Genomic DNA, 15000 nt, shown 5'->3' with positions numbered 1-15000 from the left:
GGTTATTGATCCACTAGGAGGTGTGTTATCGGTTATTGATCCACTAGGAGGTGTGTTATTGGTTATTGATCCACTAGGAGGTGTGTTATTGGTTATTGATCCACTAGGAGGTGTGTTATTGGTTCTCGATCCACTAGGTGGTGTGTTATTGGTTATTGATCCACTAGGAGCTGTGTTATTGGTTGTCGATCCACTAGGAGGTGTGTTATTGGTTGTCGACCCACTAGGAGGTGTGTTATTGGTTGTCGACCCACTAGGAGGTGTGTTATTGGTTGTCGATCCACTAGGAGGTGTGTTATTGGTTATTGATCCACTAGGAGGTGTGTTATTGGTCATGGATCCACTAGGAGGTGTGTTATTGGTTATTGATCCACTAGGAGGTGTGTTATTGGCCATTGATCCACTAGGAGGTGTGTTATTGGTTATTGATCCACTAGGAGGTGTGTTATTGGTTATTGATCCACTAAGAGGTGTGTTATTGGTTGTCGATCCACTAGGAGGTGTGTTATTGGTTAATGATCCACTAGGAGGTGTGTTATTGGTTATTGATCCACTAGGAGGTGTGTTATTGGTTATTGATCCACTAGGAGGTGTGTTATGGGTTATCGATCCACTAGGAGGTGTGTTATTGGTTATCGATCCACTAGGAGGTGTGTTTATGGTTGTCGATCCACTAGGAGGTGTGTTATTGGTTATTGATCCACTAGGGGGTGTGTTATTGGTTAATGATCCACTAGGAGCTGTGTTATTGGTTATTGATCCACTAGGAGGCGTGTTATTGGTTATTGATCCACTAGGAGGTGTGTTATTGGTTATTGATCCACTAGGAGGTGTGTTATTGGTTATTGATCCATTAGGAGCTGTGTTATTGGTTGTTGATCCACTAGGAGGTGTGTTATTGGTTATTGATCCACTAGGAGGTGTGTTATTGGTTATTGATCCACTAGGAGGTGTGTTATTGGTTATTGATCCACTAGGAGGTGTGTTATTGGTTCTCGATCCACTAGGTGGTGTGTTATTGGTTATTGATCCACTAGGAGCTGTGTTATTGGTTGTCGACCCACTAGGAGGTGTGTTATTGGTTGTCGATCCACTAGGAGGTGTGTTATTGGTTATTGATCCACTAGGAGGTGTGTTATTGGTCATGGATCCACTAGGAGGTGTGTTATTGGTTATCGATCGTACTCTCTTCGTCGTCCTCGTCCGTGCGGCTGAGCGTGTCCTGGGAGGGCTGGCGTGACGGCTGGCTGCCCTGCTCCCACACCGTCCCCGTGCCGGTGTTGGAGCGCGACATGGTGGCCAGGCTGAGGCGGTAGGCCGAGGTGGACGTGCCCACCGTGCTGATGGACGTCTTGCCCTGGTAGGCTGAGGGAGACAGAGCACATTCACACACCGAGCGGTCAGGGTGGGGCGTCTTGCTCAGGGACACCCCCACACTCTCAGAGCTAGGAGGAGCCGGGGGTCGAACCGGCGACCTTCAGGTCACCAGCCGACCCGCTCTGCCTCCTGAGCCACTTATTAATGTGTGTGTCTGTGTGTGTGTGTGTGAGCGCGTACGCGCACCTGAGCCGCTGTGCACGGCCTCCTTGAGGATCTTCAGCTCGTTGTTGAACTCGGCGAACAGCGAGCTCTTGCAGAGCGGCCGCGGGATGAAGCGGCGCTCCAGCTGGTCGGCGATGTGGTGGCGCGCCGTGATCTCCTCCTGGGAGTCGGCGGGCTGGGCCAGGAGCTGGAGACACAATATATAAATACATTATAGATATAGATATATAGACACATCAGCTGGCGGGGTCAGGAGCTGGAGACACACGACGTAGATACACACGTTATAGAGACACACAACATAGATATATAGACACATCAGCTGGCTGGGCCAGGAGCTGGAGACACACAACACAGATACACACGTTATAGAGACACACAACATAGATATATAGACACATCAGCGGGCTGGGCCAGGAGCTGGAGACACAATATATAAATACATTATAGATATAGATATATAGACACATCAGCGGGCTGGGCCAGGAGCTGGAGACACAATATATAAATACATTATAGATATAGATATATAGACACATCAGCTGGCGGGGTCAGGAGCTGGAGACACACGACGTAGATACACACGTTATAGAGACACACAACATAGATATATAGACACATCAGCTGGCTGGGCCAGGAGCTGGAGACACACAACACAGATACACACGTTATAGAGACACACAACATAGATATATAGACACATCAGCGGGCTGGGCCAGGAGCTGGAGACACAATATATAAATACATTATAGATATAGATATATAGACACATCAGCGGGCTGGGCCAGGAGCTGGAGACACAATATATAAATACATTATAGATATAGATATATAGACACATCAGCTGGCGGGGTCAGGAGCTGGAGACACACGACGTAGATACACACGTTATAGAGACACACAACATAGATATATAGACATATCAGCCGGCTTGGTCATGAGCTGGAGACACACAGCATAGAGACACACGGCATAGAGACACACGGCATAGATACAAACGTTATAGATACACGGGCGTAAGACAGGGCGCGACACAGGGATGTGAGACAGAGGGGTGTGAGACAGGGTGTGAGACAGAGCGCGACACATGGACGTGAGACAGGGTGTGAGACAGAGGGTGTGAGACAGGGCGTGACACATGAATGTGAGACAGGGTGTGCGACAGAGGGGTGTGAGACAGGGCGCGACACAGGGATGTGAGACAGGGTGTGAGACAGAGGGGTGTGAGACAGGGCGCGACACAGGGATGTGAGACAGAGGGGTGTGAGACAGGGTGTGAGACAGAGCACGACACATGGACGTGAGACAGGGTGTGAGACAGAGGGGTGTGAGACAGGGAGGTGTGAGACAGGGCGCGACACAGGGATGTGAGACAGGGTGTGCGACAGAGGGGTGTGAGACATGGCGCGACACAGGGCTGTGAGACAGGGTGTGAAACAGAGGGGTGTGAGACAGGGCGCGACACAGGGATGTGAGACAGGGTGTGCGACCTCACCTTGCACTGGATGAAGGGCCTGAGCAGCACGAAGATGGGGATGCGCGTGCGGACGATGAAGTCGATGAAGTCCCAGAAGGCCAGCCCCCCCACCTTCCTCAGGGCCATCTCCTTCACCTGCAGGCTGAGACGGTACCAGTGGCCCCCCAGGGCCCGCTCGAAGCACACCACCACCACCTTCAGGGCTGGGAGAGACCAGAGAGAGAGACAGTCACAGAGAGAGAGAGAAACACACCACCTTCAGGGCTGGGAGAGAGACAAGAGAGAGAGACGGTCAGGCATAGAGAGACCATCAGACACAGAGAGAGACAGACACAGAGAGAGACCATTAGACACAGAGAGAGACCATCAGACACAGAGAGAGACCATCAGACACAGAGAGAGACCATCAGACACAGAGAGAGACAGTCAGACACAGAGAGAGACCATCAGACACAGAGAGAGACAGTCAGACACAGAGAGAGACCATCAGACACAGAGAGAGACCATCAGACACAGAGAGAGACAGTCAGGCACAGAGAGAGACCGTCAGACACAGAGAGAGACAGTCAGGCACAGAGAGAGACCGTCAGACACAGAGAGAGACCGTCAGACACAGAGAGAGACCGTCAGACACAGAGAGAGACCGTCAGACACAGAGAGAGACCGTCAGACACAGAGAGAGACCGTTAGACACAGAGAGAGACCGTCAGAAACAGAGAGAGACCATCAGACACAGAGAGAGACCGTCAGACACAGAGAGAGACCGTCAGACACAGAGAGAGACCGTCAGGCACAGAGGGAGACCGTCAGACACAGAGAGAGACCGTCAGAAACAGAGGGAGACGGTAAGACACAGAGAGAGACTGTCAGAAACAGAGAGAGACCATCAGACACAGAGAGAGACGGTCAGACACAGAGAGAGACCGTCAGAAACAGAGGGAGACCGTCAGACAGACGGCGCTGTACCCAGGTAGGCGGCCTGGCTGGTGCTCTCGGCCAGGCCCTCCCTCCGGAGGTCCTTGTCCCCGGGGGTGGAGCAGTGGGCGGGGGAGGCGTCCAGCATGAAGCTCTTGGTGCGGGAGGTGGAGACGACGCGGGGGGGCAGCAGGATGTTGAGCACCGTCTGCAGCAGCAGGAACACCTCGGGGCCCTCCAGGTGGGGGCTGTCTGCGGGCGGAGGCGGAGGAGAGGCTGTTACTCCACCCACAGGGTGCAGGTAGGTCCACATTGTGGGGGGGGGGGGGGGGGGGGTCTGGGGTAACCCTCGCCCCGGGGTTACCTTTGCTCCCGGAGCCCACGGTCAGGACGAACGGGATGAGCAGGTTGAGCAGCATGCCCTCCCGACGCTCCTGATTGGTGAACGGGGAGATCACATGACCCAGGGGGAAGTCCTCCTTCAGGGCCTGGGGAAGTATACAGACAGTGAGTAGTACTACGAATACTACGACACAGACAGTGAGTAATACTACGAATACTACTACACAGACAGTGAGTAATACTACGAATACTACGACACAGACAGTGAGTAATACTATGAATACTACTTCACAGACAGTGAGTAATACTACGAATACCACGACACAAACAGTGAGTAATACTACAAATACTACTACATAGACAGTGAGTAATACTACGAATACTACTACACAGACAGTGAGTAATACTATGAATACTACTCCACAGACAGTGAGTAATACTACTCCACAGACAGTGAGTAATACTACGAATACAACTACACAGACAGTGAGTAATACTACGAATACTACTCCACAGACAGTGAGTAATACTACGAATACTACTATACAGACAGTGAGTAATACTACGAATACTACTACACAGACAGTGAGTAATACTATGAATACTACTCCACAGACAGTGAGTAATACTACTCCACAGACAGTGAGTAATACTACGAATACAACTACACAGACAGTGAGTAATACTATGAATACTACTACACAGACAGTGAGTAATACTACAAATACTACTACACAGACAGTGAGCAATACTATTCATGCTACTACACAAACATGAAGTACTACTACGAAAACAACTACACAGACAGTGAGTAATACTACAAATACAACTACACAGACAGTGAGTAATACTACGAATACAACTACACAGACAGTGAGTAATACTACGAATACAACTACACAGACAGTGAGTAATACTACGAATACAACTACACAGACAGTGAGTAATACTACGAATACTACTACACAGACAGTGAGTAATACTATGAATACTACTACACAGACAGTGAGTAATACTACTCATACTACTACACAGACAGTGAGTAATACTACAAATACTACTCCACAGACAGTGAGTAATACTATGAATACTACTCCACAGATAGTGAGTAATCCTACGAATACTACTCCACAGACAGTGAGTAATACTACGAATACTACTACACAGACAGTGAGTAATACTACAAATACTAATACACAGACAGTGAGTAATACTACGAATACAACTACATAGACAGTGATTAATACTAATACTACAACACAAAAATTACGTTATACTAGTAATATTAATACTTACTTCATGTCAAAAACATTAAGTAATACTACTAATACTACTACTTGCACAAAAATAATAGAGAATATTTAAGAATGATTAATCCAACTATTGTTACACCTAATACATATTTGTTTTAAGGTATGCTGACTGTATGACACATTTCAACACCCTTCACCATCTGTTACTATGGTAACAGCCAGCTCTAGAGCTGAAGCCGTCTCTGTTACTATGGTAACAGCCAGCTCTAGAGCTGAAGCCGTCTCTGTTACTATGGTAACAGCCAGCTCTAGAGCTGGAGCCGTCTCTGTTACTATGGTAACAGCCAGCTCTAGAGCTGAAGCCGTCTCTGTTACTATGGTAACAGCCAGCTCTAGAGCTGGAGCCGTCTCTGTTACTATGGTAACAGCCAGCTCTAGAGCTGAAGCCGTCTCTGTTACTATGGTAACAGCCAGCTCTAGAGCTGAAGCCGTCTCTGTTACTATGGTAACAGCCAGCTCTAGAACTGAAGCCGTCTCTGTTACTATGGTAACAGCCAGCTCTAGAACTGAAGCCGTCTCTGTGGTTACTATGGTTACAGCCAGGTTTCTGCTAGCTAGTTTGTTTAGGTGCTAGTATGCTAGCATTTGTGCTGGCTAACGTGTTAGCCTGCGTGATAGCATGTTAGCGCGCGTGCTAGCGAGCTAGCATGCTATCCCGCAAACACACTAGCTACCTAGCGCTAGCGTGCTATGGTGCGTGCTAGGTGCGTGCTAGGTGCGTGCTAGGTGCGTGCTAACCTGTATCTGCAGGGCGACCAGGCGCACCACGGCCGTGCTGAAGGGCAGCGGGGGGGAGAGGTAGGGGCTGAGGTGGAGCAGAGGAAGACCGTCTGCTACACTGGAGGGACCCACCACCCCCATCACCTACACACACACACACAGATACAAAGATACATACACACACACACACATACAGAGATACACACACACATACACACACTCAGATACACAGATACACACACACAGATACAGATATACACAGAAACAGACACATACAGAGACACAGACATAAACACAAATAGAGCATTAGTAAGGCCTTGTATGCGTGTGCGTGTGTGCGTGTGTGTGTGTGTGTGTGTGTGTGTGCGTGCGTGCGCGTGCGTATGCGTGTGCCTGTGCCTGTGTGTGTGTGTGCGTGTGTGCGTGTGCGTGCGTGTGCCTGTGCGTGTGTGCGTGTGTGCGCGTGTGCGTGCGTGCGTATGTGTGTGTGTGCGTGTGCCTGTGCCTGTGTGTGTGTGTGTGTGTGTGTGTGCGTGTGTGTGTGTGCGTGTGTGCGTGTGTGCATGTGTGTGTGTGTGTGTGTGCGTGTGTGCGTGTGTGTGTGTGTGCGTGTGTGTGTTTTCCTACCAGGTTAACACAGACGTTGATCAGTGACCGGAGGTGGGGGAGGAAGGAGATGATTGGCTGTCGTTGCAGCGTCAGACAGATTCCCTCAATCAGACTGCTGGCCGCCTCCCACTCTACCTGTCTCCTACACATGCACACGCACACACACACACACACACACACACACACACACACACACACACACACACCCACGCACACGCACACACACACAAACACACAGACATATGCACAGACACACGCACACAGACACACACACACACGCACACAAGCACACGAGCACACCCACACACACACACGCACACACACACACACACACACACACACACACACCCACAAGCACACGCACACACACACAGACATATGCACCGGTACGCACGAACGCGTGCACGCACGTACAAAGACACACATGCAGACACACAGGCACCCACATGCACACACACACACACACACACACACACACACACACACAGTACATATAGACACACAAACAGACACGCAAATACGGACCAAAACAACAGAGAACATTTATTCAGAAAAATACAACATGAGGAGTATGCAGTATGAACAGATACATAACATAAATAGTAGTATTTCTAAATTCAGCTTTAGTCCTCATAGAACTAGCATTGAATACGCAGACGTTGTCGTTTTAAAGGTGCAGTGTGTGGGATTCTAGTGCCATCTAGTGGTGGGATTGATCGCTGTCGTTTTAAAGGTGCAGTGTGTGGGATTCTAGTGCCATCTAGTGGTGGGATTGATGGTTGTCGTTTTAAAGGTGCAGTGTGTGGGATTTTAGTGCCATCTAGTGGTGGGATTGATCGTTGTCGTTTTAAAGGTACAGTGTGTGGGATTTTAGTGCCATCTGGTGGTGGGATTGATCGTTGTCGTTTTAAAGGTACAGTGTGTGGGATTTTAGTGCCATCTAGTGGTGGGATTGCAGATTGCAACAAACTGAATGCCCCTCCTCATCCAACCGGGTAGGAAAGGCAGTGGTGGCCTGCACTGGCCTGACGACATCTACAAGTGTCTTGGATCAACACCTCATCCAAAACGATGTCTTCATCTACGACCGCTTGGAGAAGCCAAGTATCAAGTTCCTTAATCTATTCAACTTTTCTTTTTTTTTCCACAGCTTAAAAGTAAGATACCAATTATTCAAATAGAGTCTCGAGACACTTGTCCGTTCTGGGCCACTGTAGAACCACGACGGTGCAACATGGCCGCCTCCGTGAGGAGGGCCCGCCCCCTCCGTGAAGAGCCCCCGCCCCCCATGTAGATATAATGGGGTCAGGCTCGGGTAACCAAAACACAACCAATTTCTAATTTTCATTGGATTATACAAAAATTAAAACATACTTATTAATTATTGCTATTGATATTTAAGTATATTATACTAATATTATGTAAAATCTCTGTCGAGTCCATGCTGCTGGAGGCCACCCAATTCTACATACTGCACCTTTAATATTCACATTTGAAGGAGCATTAACATATGAGGTCATAACTAGTCGTCATAAAATATGAATAAATATTCATTAGTACAAACACACCACACTTTACATGCAGAGGTTCATGTCTCACGTTGCAAATAGCTTGCTGTGATTTACACAAAATATTTAAGCTCATGAAAACAAGCAGCCACACACACATCGCACACACATACACACGTACACACACACACACACACACACAGAGAAAGCAACAATAAGGCCTTGCATGGGAGTACAACAATTCTGCAACAAACAGGCTCCCTCTTTCGCGCTCTGAGGGTGCACTCACACTAGGCCATCTGGCCGTGGCCGTTGGCCGTTTTCACACCTAACCGTGCTCAAATGGCCCCATTGTTCTCTGGCCTGCACTCACACTAGGCCATCTGGCCGTGGCCGTTGGCCGTCGCAACTGTGGCCTGGCCACGGTAGGCACTTATACATACGTCATCACGTCGTAAGTAACACGTCATCACCGAGCGTCCGCTGCATGGACCATAATAAAGTCTGCCGCCAGTCAGAGTTTTAACAACAATGGACAACAACACAGAGAACACAGTTCGCACTTTGCTGAGTCTGTTGCTTATTTGGATATATGTTTACCGTTTAATGGGAAATAAGGCTCGCGCCTTTATTATGTCCGTGGTCGTCGCATGGACTATACGTCATCCAGCTCAGGTTGCGTAGCCGTGCGTGTGCGCGTGTCGGCTCATTAGCATCTGTACCGTAGCGGCCCTTACTGTAGCAGCACACCTCTCCCAAGTGGCCAAATTGGCCTGGCCTGGCCAGACTGGCCACACTGGCAGATTTGAGCACGGTTAGGTGCTAAAACAGCCACGGCCACGGCCAGATGGCCTAGTGTGAGTGCACCCTCACACTCACACACACACACACACACACACAGGTGGTGTCGACAGTGCACGTACCGAAGCACCACAGAAAATCACTTACGTCACCAGCACCACCTACAACAGCAGCACCACCAGCACCACCACCACCACCACCACCACCACCACCACCACCTACAACAGCACCAGCAGCAGCAGCAGCAGCAGCACCGGGACAGGGGGTATGAGGAGGAGGAGGAGGAGGAGGAGGAGGAGGAGGAGGAGACCACAGACCTGGAGCAGAGGGCTTGGGGGCGAGCGCACCTGAGCGTGGGCATCTTGTGGATCTTGTTGAACATGCGGTCCAGGCGCTTGAGGATGAGGACGAGGGCGGGCCGCACGGCCTCCGCCGACCAGTCGGTGATGGGCAGCATCTCGGTGACGTAGCGCCGCAGCCCGCGGCTCTCCATGGTCAGCGTGTCGTAGGGCGCCAGCTTCAGCAGGGCGTGGGCGATCTCCGCCAGCCTGGAGCCGAGGAGGGAGGGAGGGAGGGAGGGGGAGGGAGGGAAGGAGGGAGGGAGACAGGGAGGGAGGGAGACAGGGGGGGAGGGAGGGAGACAGGGGGGGAGGGAGGGAGGGGGGAAGGAGGGAGGGAGGGGGGGAGGGAGGGGGGAGGGAGACAGGGGGGAGGGAGACAGGGGGGGAGGGAGGCAGGGAGGGATGCAGGGAGGGAGGCAGAGACAGGGAGGGAGGGAGACAGGGAGGGAGACAGGGAGGGAGGGAGGGAGGGAGGGAGACAGGGAGGGAGGGAGGGAGGGAGGCAGGGAGGGAGGGAGGGAGACAGGGAGGGAGGGAGGGAGGGAGGCAGGGAGGGAGGGAGACAGGGAGGGAGGGAGGGAGGGAGGGAGGGAGGGAGGGAGGGAGACAGACAGACAGACATATCGATACATAATGAAACAGTCAGAACGGGAAACCTCTGAACCATTTAACCGGACTAGGGGACATGACTAAACAACCCCCCACCCAGCCCCCCGGCCCCCCCCCCCCGCCCCCGCCATCCCCCCGGCCCCCCCACCTCATGTGGGACTTGATGTCGAGCAGCTCCAGGGCGGTGACGCGCGGCTCCCCGGCCACGTTCTGCAGGATCTTGAGGCGGGGGCCGCAGTGCTTGTAGAACTCGGTGCAAACGTTGAGCAGCGCCTCGCGGGGCCGCCGGAACTCCTCCCGCGCATGGCGCTCGTCCAGCTCCTCCCTGGGGAGGCCCTGGCCCTCCTCCAGGAGGTGCAGGTTGTCCCTGGGGGGGGCGCACACACACACACACACACAGGCACACACACACACACACACACACACACACACACACACACACACACACACACACACACACACACACACACACACCATACACACACCATACACACGCACACACCATACACACACCATACACACACACACACACGCACACACGCACACAAATTAATGGGACATACAAACCCATGAATGCACACAACAAACACGCACACTCAAAGGTAACACACACACACACACACAGACACACACAGACAAACACAGACACACGCATGCCCGCAAACACACACACAAACCCATGAACGCACACACACGGACACACGCAAATGCAGACACACAGACACACACACAGTGTTGGCCCCTACAGATAGTGAGGGCCCCTACAGTGAGTGAGGGCCCCTACAGTGAGTGAGGGCCCCTACAGTTAGTGAGGGCCCCTACAGATAGTGAGGGCCCCTACAGATAGTGAGGCCCCTACAGAGAGTGAGGGCCCCTACAGAGAGTGAGGCCCCTACAGATAGTGAGGGCCCCTACAGATAGTGAGGGCCCCTACAGAGAGTGAGGGCCCCTACAGATAGTGAGGCCCCTACAGAGAGTGAGGCCCCTACAGAGAGTGAGGGCCCCTACAGAGAGTGAGGCCCCTACAGTTAGTGAGGGCCCCTACAGAGAGTGAGGCCCCTACAGATAGTGAGGCCCCTACAGTTAGTGAGGGCCCCTACAGATAGTGAGGGCCCCTACAGTTAGTGAGGGCCCCTACAGAGAGTGAGGCCCCTACAGTTAGTGAGGGCCCCTACAGATAGTGAGGGCCCCTACAGATAGTGAGGGCCCCTACAGTTAGTGAGGGCCCCTACAGTTAGTGAGGGCCCCTACAGAGAGTGAGGGCCCCTACAGATAGTGAGGCCCCTACAGAGAGTGAGGGCCCCTACAGTTAGTGAGGGCCCCTACAGATAGTGAGGGCCCCTACAGAGAGTGAGGCCCCTACAGATAGTGAGGGCCCCTACAGTTAGTGAGGGCCCTACAGACCTGGTGTTGGCCCCTCCTGCCATGGCGTGGTTGGTGGTGGTGGCCCCTTTGTGGGCCTGGTCACAGCGGGACAGCTGGGGGGCCGTCATGGGCCTGGAGCACATCACAGACACACAGTCCTGACTCTCATGTTATTAATGTTAATCTCATGTTATTAATGTTCATCTCATGTTATTAAAGTTCATCTCATGTTATTAAAGGTAATCTCATGTTATTAATGTTAATCTCATGGTATTCATTTGAATCTCATGTTATTAATGTTAATCTCGTGTTAGTAAAATTAATCTCATGTTATTAATGTTAATCTCATGTTATTAACGTTAATCTCATGTTATCAATGGAGGGCCGACATATGGATGTTTGTGGGTGTCTGGACCCAGCAAGAAGGCGACGAACGTGCAGAACTTTGTGTGTTTTGTGTTGTTGTGTAATTGTTGTGTTGTGTGTGTGTGTCTGACCTGGTGAGGGCCTCTGAGCTGTACAGCAGGGCCTGCAGGGACGTTGCCAGGGCGGCGATGGCGGCGATCTCGTCCCTGGCGGCGGAGGCGGTCTCCATGGTGACCGTGTTGCTCTTCAGCTTCTGCAGGAAGCACGGCACCAGCGCCTCCAGCACCATCAGCATCTGGAGGCTGGGCGGAGCCACACACAGGACACGCCCCGTCACACACAGGACACGCCCCGTCACACATAGGACACGCCCCGTCACACAGAGGACACGCCCCGTCACACAGAGGACACGCCCCGTCACACAGAGGACACGCCCCGGTTAAACTTGGCGGGGCAACACACAGGACATGCCCCCCGTTAGACTGGGTGGGCGGAGCATCAAACACAGGACACGCCCCCATCACACACGGCTCCACTCCTGGATACACCAGACGCATTAGCTAGGGCAGGTGTAGAGGTGAGACAGGTGTGTAGGTAAAACAGGTGGAGGTAAGACAGGTGTAGAGGTGAGACAGGTGGAGGTGAGACAGGTGGAGGTAAGACAGGTCTGTAGGTAAGAACAGGTGATGGTGAGACCGGTGTTTGTGGGACAGGTGGAGGAGACACAGGTGTGTTTGAGACAGGTGTGTGGCTAAGAACAGGTGAAGGTGAGACAGGTGACTGTGAGACAGGTGTGTGGCTAAGAACAGGTGAAGGTGAGGCAGGTGACTGTGAGACAGGTGTGTGGCTAAGAACAGGTGAGGGTGAGACAGGTGTGTTTGAGACAGGTGTGTGGCTAAGAACAGGTGAGGGTGAGACAGGTGACTGTGAGACAGGTGAGACAGGTGAGACAGGTGAAGGTGAGACAGGTGTGTGTGTGTGTGGGACAGGTGAAGGTGAGACAGGTGTGTGTGGGACAGGTGGAGGTGACACAGGTGTCTGTGAGACAGGTGTGTGGCTAAGAACAGGTGAAGGTGAGACAGGTGTCTGTGAGACAGGTGAGACAGGTGAGAGGCTAAGAACAGGTGAAGGTGAGACAGGTGTGTGTGGGACAGGTGGAGGTGACACGGGTGTCTGTGAGACAGGTGTGTGGCTAAGAACAGGTTTGTGTGAGACGGGTGTGTGTGAGACGGGTGCGTGTGAGACGGGTACCTCCTGAAGGACTCCGGGGCGTAGGCCACCACGGTGACACAGAGCTTGATGGCGTCGGTGAGGGAGAAGCACAGGTCCTCGCTGCCGTAGCAGAAGTCTGAGGCAGAGCAGAGGGGCAGAGGGCCGTTGTGTGGTCGTTGTTGGGATCTGTTGTGTTGTTATTGTTGTGTTGGTCTGACGTCGGCCTGCTTAAAGCGAGCGGAGCACCTCAACTCTACAACCCTTTTTACACTTTGGTTGTACCATGTGTTGTTGTGTTGTCGTTGTTGTTGTGTTGTTGTGTTGTGTGTTGTTGTGTACCTAGGGAGTGGAGGGGCTTGTCGGCCCTGACCAGCTGCAGGGCGTCCAGGCTTGTGTTGTTGTGTTGTTGTGTTGTGTTGTTGTGTTGTTGTGTTGTTGTTGTGTACCTAGAGAGTGGAGGGGCTTGTCGGCCCTGACCAGCTGCAGGGCGTCCAGGGTTGTGTTGTTGTGTTGTTGTGTTGTGTTGTTGTTTGTGTTGTTGTGTTGTTGTGTTGTGTTGTTGTGTTGTTGTGTTGTTGTGTTGTTGTGTACCTAGAGAGTGGAGGGCTTGTCGGCCCTGACCAGCTGCAGGGCGTCCAGGGTTGTGTTGTTGTGTTGTGTGTTGTTGTGTTGTGTTGTTGTGTTGTGTACCTAGAGAGTGGAGGGGCTTGTCGGCCCTCACCAGCTGCAGGGCGTCCAGGGTTGTGTTGTGTTGTTGTGTTGTTGTGTTGTGTTGTGTTGTTGTGTTGTTGTGTTGTGTTGTTGTGTTGTTGTGTTGTGTACCTAGAGAGTGGAGGGGCTTGTCGGCCCTGACCAGCTGCAGGGCGTCCAGGGTTGTGTTGTGTTGTTGTTGTGTTGTGTTGTGTTGTTGTGTTGTTGTGTTGTGTTGTTGTGTTGTTGTGTGTTGTGTTGTGTTGTGTTGTGTGTTGTTGTGTTGTGTTGTTGTGTTGTTGTGTTGTGTACCTAGAGAGTGGAGGGGCTTGTCGGCCCTCACCAGCTGCAGGGCGTCCAGGGTTGTGTTGTGTTGTTGTGTTGTGTTGTGTTTGTGTTGTGTTGTGTTGTGTTGTTGTGTAGTGTTGTGTTGTTGTGTTGTGTTATTTTGTTGTGTTGTTGTTGTGTACCTAGAGAGTGGAGGGGCTTGTCGGCCCTCACCAGCTGCAGGGCGTCCAGGGTGTCGGGCCCCTCCCTCTCGAGGCTCAGCAGCAGGTGGAACAGGCACTGGGCCGACACCCCCTTGTTCAGCCCGGTGGTGGTGCTGGACTGAGGACCACACGGACACACACATGTGGGTGTAGAGATATATGCATGGGCACATACATATGTGTTCATTTATGTCTATAATATATCTATTCATACAGTTGTACAGGTATGTATATATGTGTGTATACATGTGCGTATATATGTTTGTATATGAACAGGTGTGTGTGTATATATGTGAGTATATGTAGGTTTATATGTGAGTACAGTGAAGGTGTGTCCTCACGCTGAACTCGAGCAGCGGCGCTACGCTAGCGAACAGCTGCAGGACGAAGGGTTTGCGGTGGAGGACGTAGAACTGCCGGCAGCAGAACTCCATCCCCTGACGTAGCAGAGGGTTGCTTTCGTAGTCGGCATACACCTGCGACACACACATGGACCGCCGTGCTAGATATACTAGGCAGAGGATAGCTCTCGTAAATACATATCAATACACATTAGTGCTGTCAGTTAAACGTGTTATTAACGGCGTTAACGCAAGCCAATTTTAACGGCGTTCATTTTTTTAACCCAATTCTTTTATTATATATTTTTATTTCTTTGGCTCAAAACAAAGAAGCAGTAGCCTGACTGCTATGTTCAAG

The 15000-nt window shown here is 51.6% G+C and overlaps 2 protein-coding genes across 6 annotated transcripts in view; one reads left to right on the top strand and one right to left on the bottom strand.

Annotated features, from left to right (window-relative positions):
• Window positions 1-14800, bottom strand: part of LOC132456509 (protein unc-80 homolog) — a 21133-nt gene extending 6333 nt beyond the window's left edge. For 4 of the 5 annotated variants that reach the window (XM_060050877.1, XM_060050878.1, XM_060050881.1 and 1 more), the window contains exons 1-14: window positions 14643-14800; window positions 14281-14419; window positions 13160-13256; window positions 12040-12210; window positions 11582-11674; window positions 10326-10544; window positions 9545-9775; window positions 6937-7060; window positions 6328-6453; window positions 4299-4422; window positions 3986-4186; window positions 3038-3222; window positions 1564-1729; window positions 1186-1365 (exon numbers count right to left, since the gene is read on the bottom strand). In XM_060050877.1, coding sequence (XP_059906860.1) covers window positions 1186-1365; window positions 1564-1729; window positions 3038-3222; window positions 3986-4186; window positions 4299-4422; window positions 6328-6453; window positions 6937-7060; window positions 9545-9775; window positions 10326-10544; window positions 11582-11674; window positions 12040-12210; window positions 13160-13256; window positions 14281-14419; window positions 14643-14792 — 2206 coding nt within the window. In that variant the 5' untranslated portion in view covers window positions 14793-14800. The remainder of the gene's footprint in view (window positions 1-1185; window positions 1366-1563; window positions 1730-3037; window positions 3223-3985; window positions 4187-4298; window positions 4423-6327; window positions 6454-6936; window positions 7061-9544; window positions 9776-10325; window positions 10545-11581; window positions 11675-12039; window positions 12211-13159; window positions 13257-14280; window positions 14420-14642) is intronic. The other variant, XM_060050880.1, reaches the window with a different exon arrangement.
• Window positions 1-15000, top strand: part of LOC132456510 (NACHT, LRR and PYD domains-containing protein 12-like) — a 171830-nt gene that overhangs the window by 114017 nt on the left and 42813 nt on the right. The gene's annotated exons all lie outside the window — the stretch shown is intronic.

The sequence above is a fragment of the Gadus macrocephalus genome, chromosome 4 (assembly GCF_031168955.1).
Source record: "Gadus macrocephalus chromosome 4, ASM3116895v1".
Taxonomy (NCBI): domain Eukaryota; kingdom Metazoa; phylum Chordata; class Actinopteri; order Gadiformes; family Gadidae; genus Gadus; species Gadus macrocephalus.
Note: the sequence above shows the minus strand (reverse complement) of the source record. Positions and strands in the feature narration are given on the sequence as shown.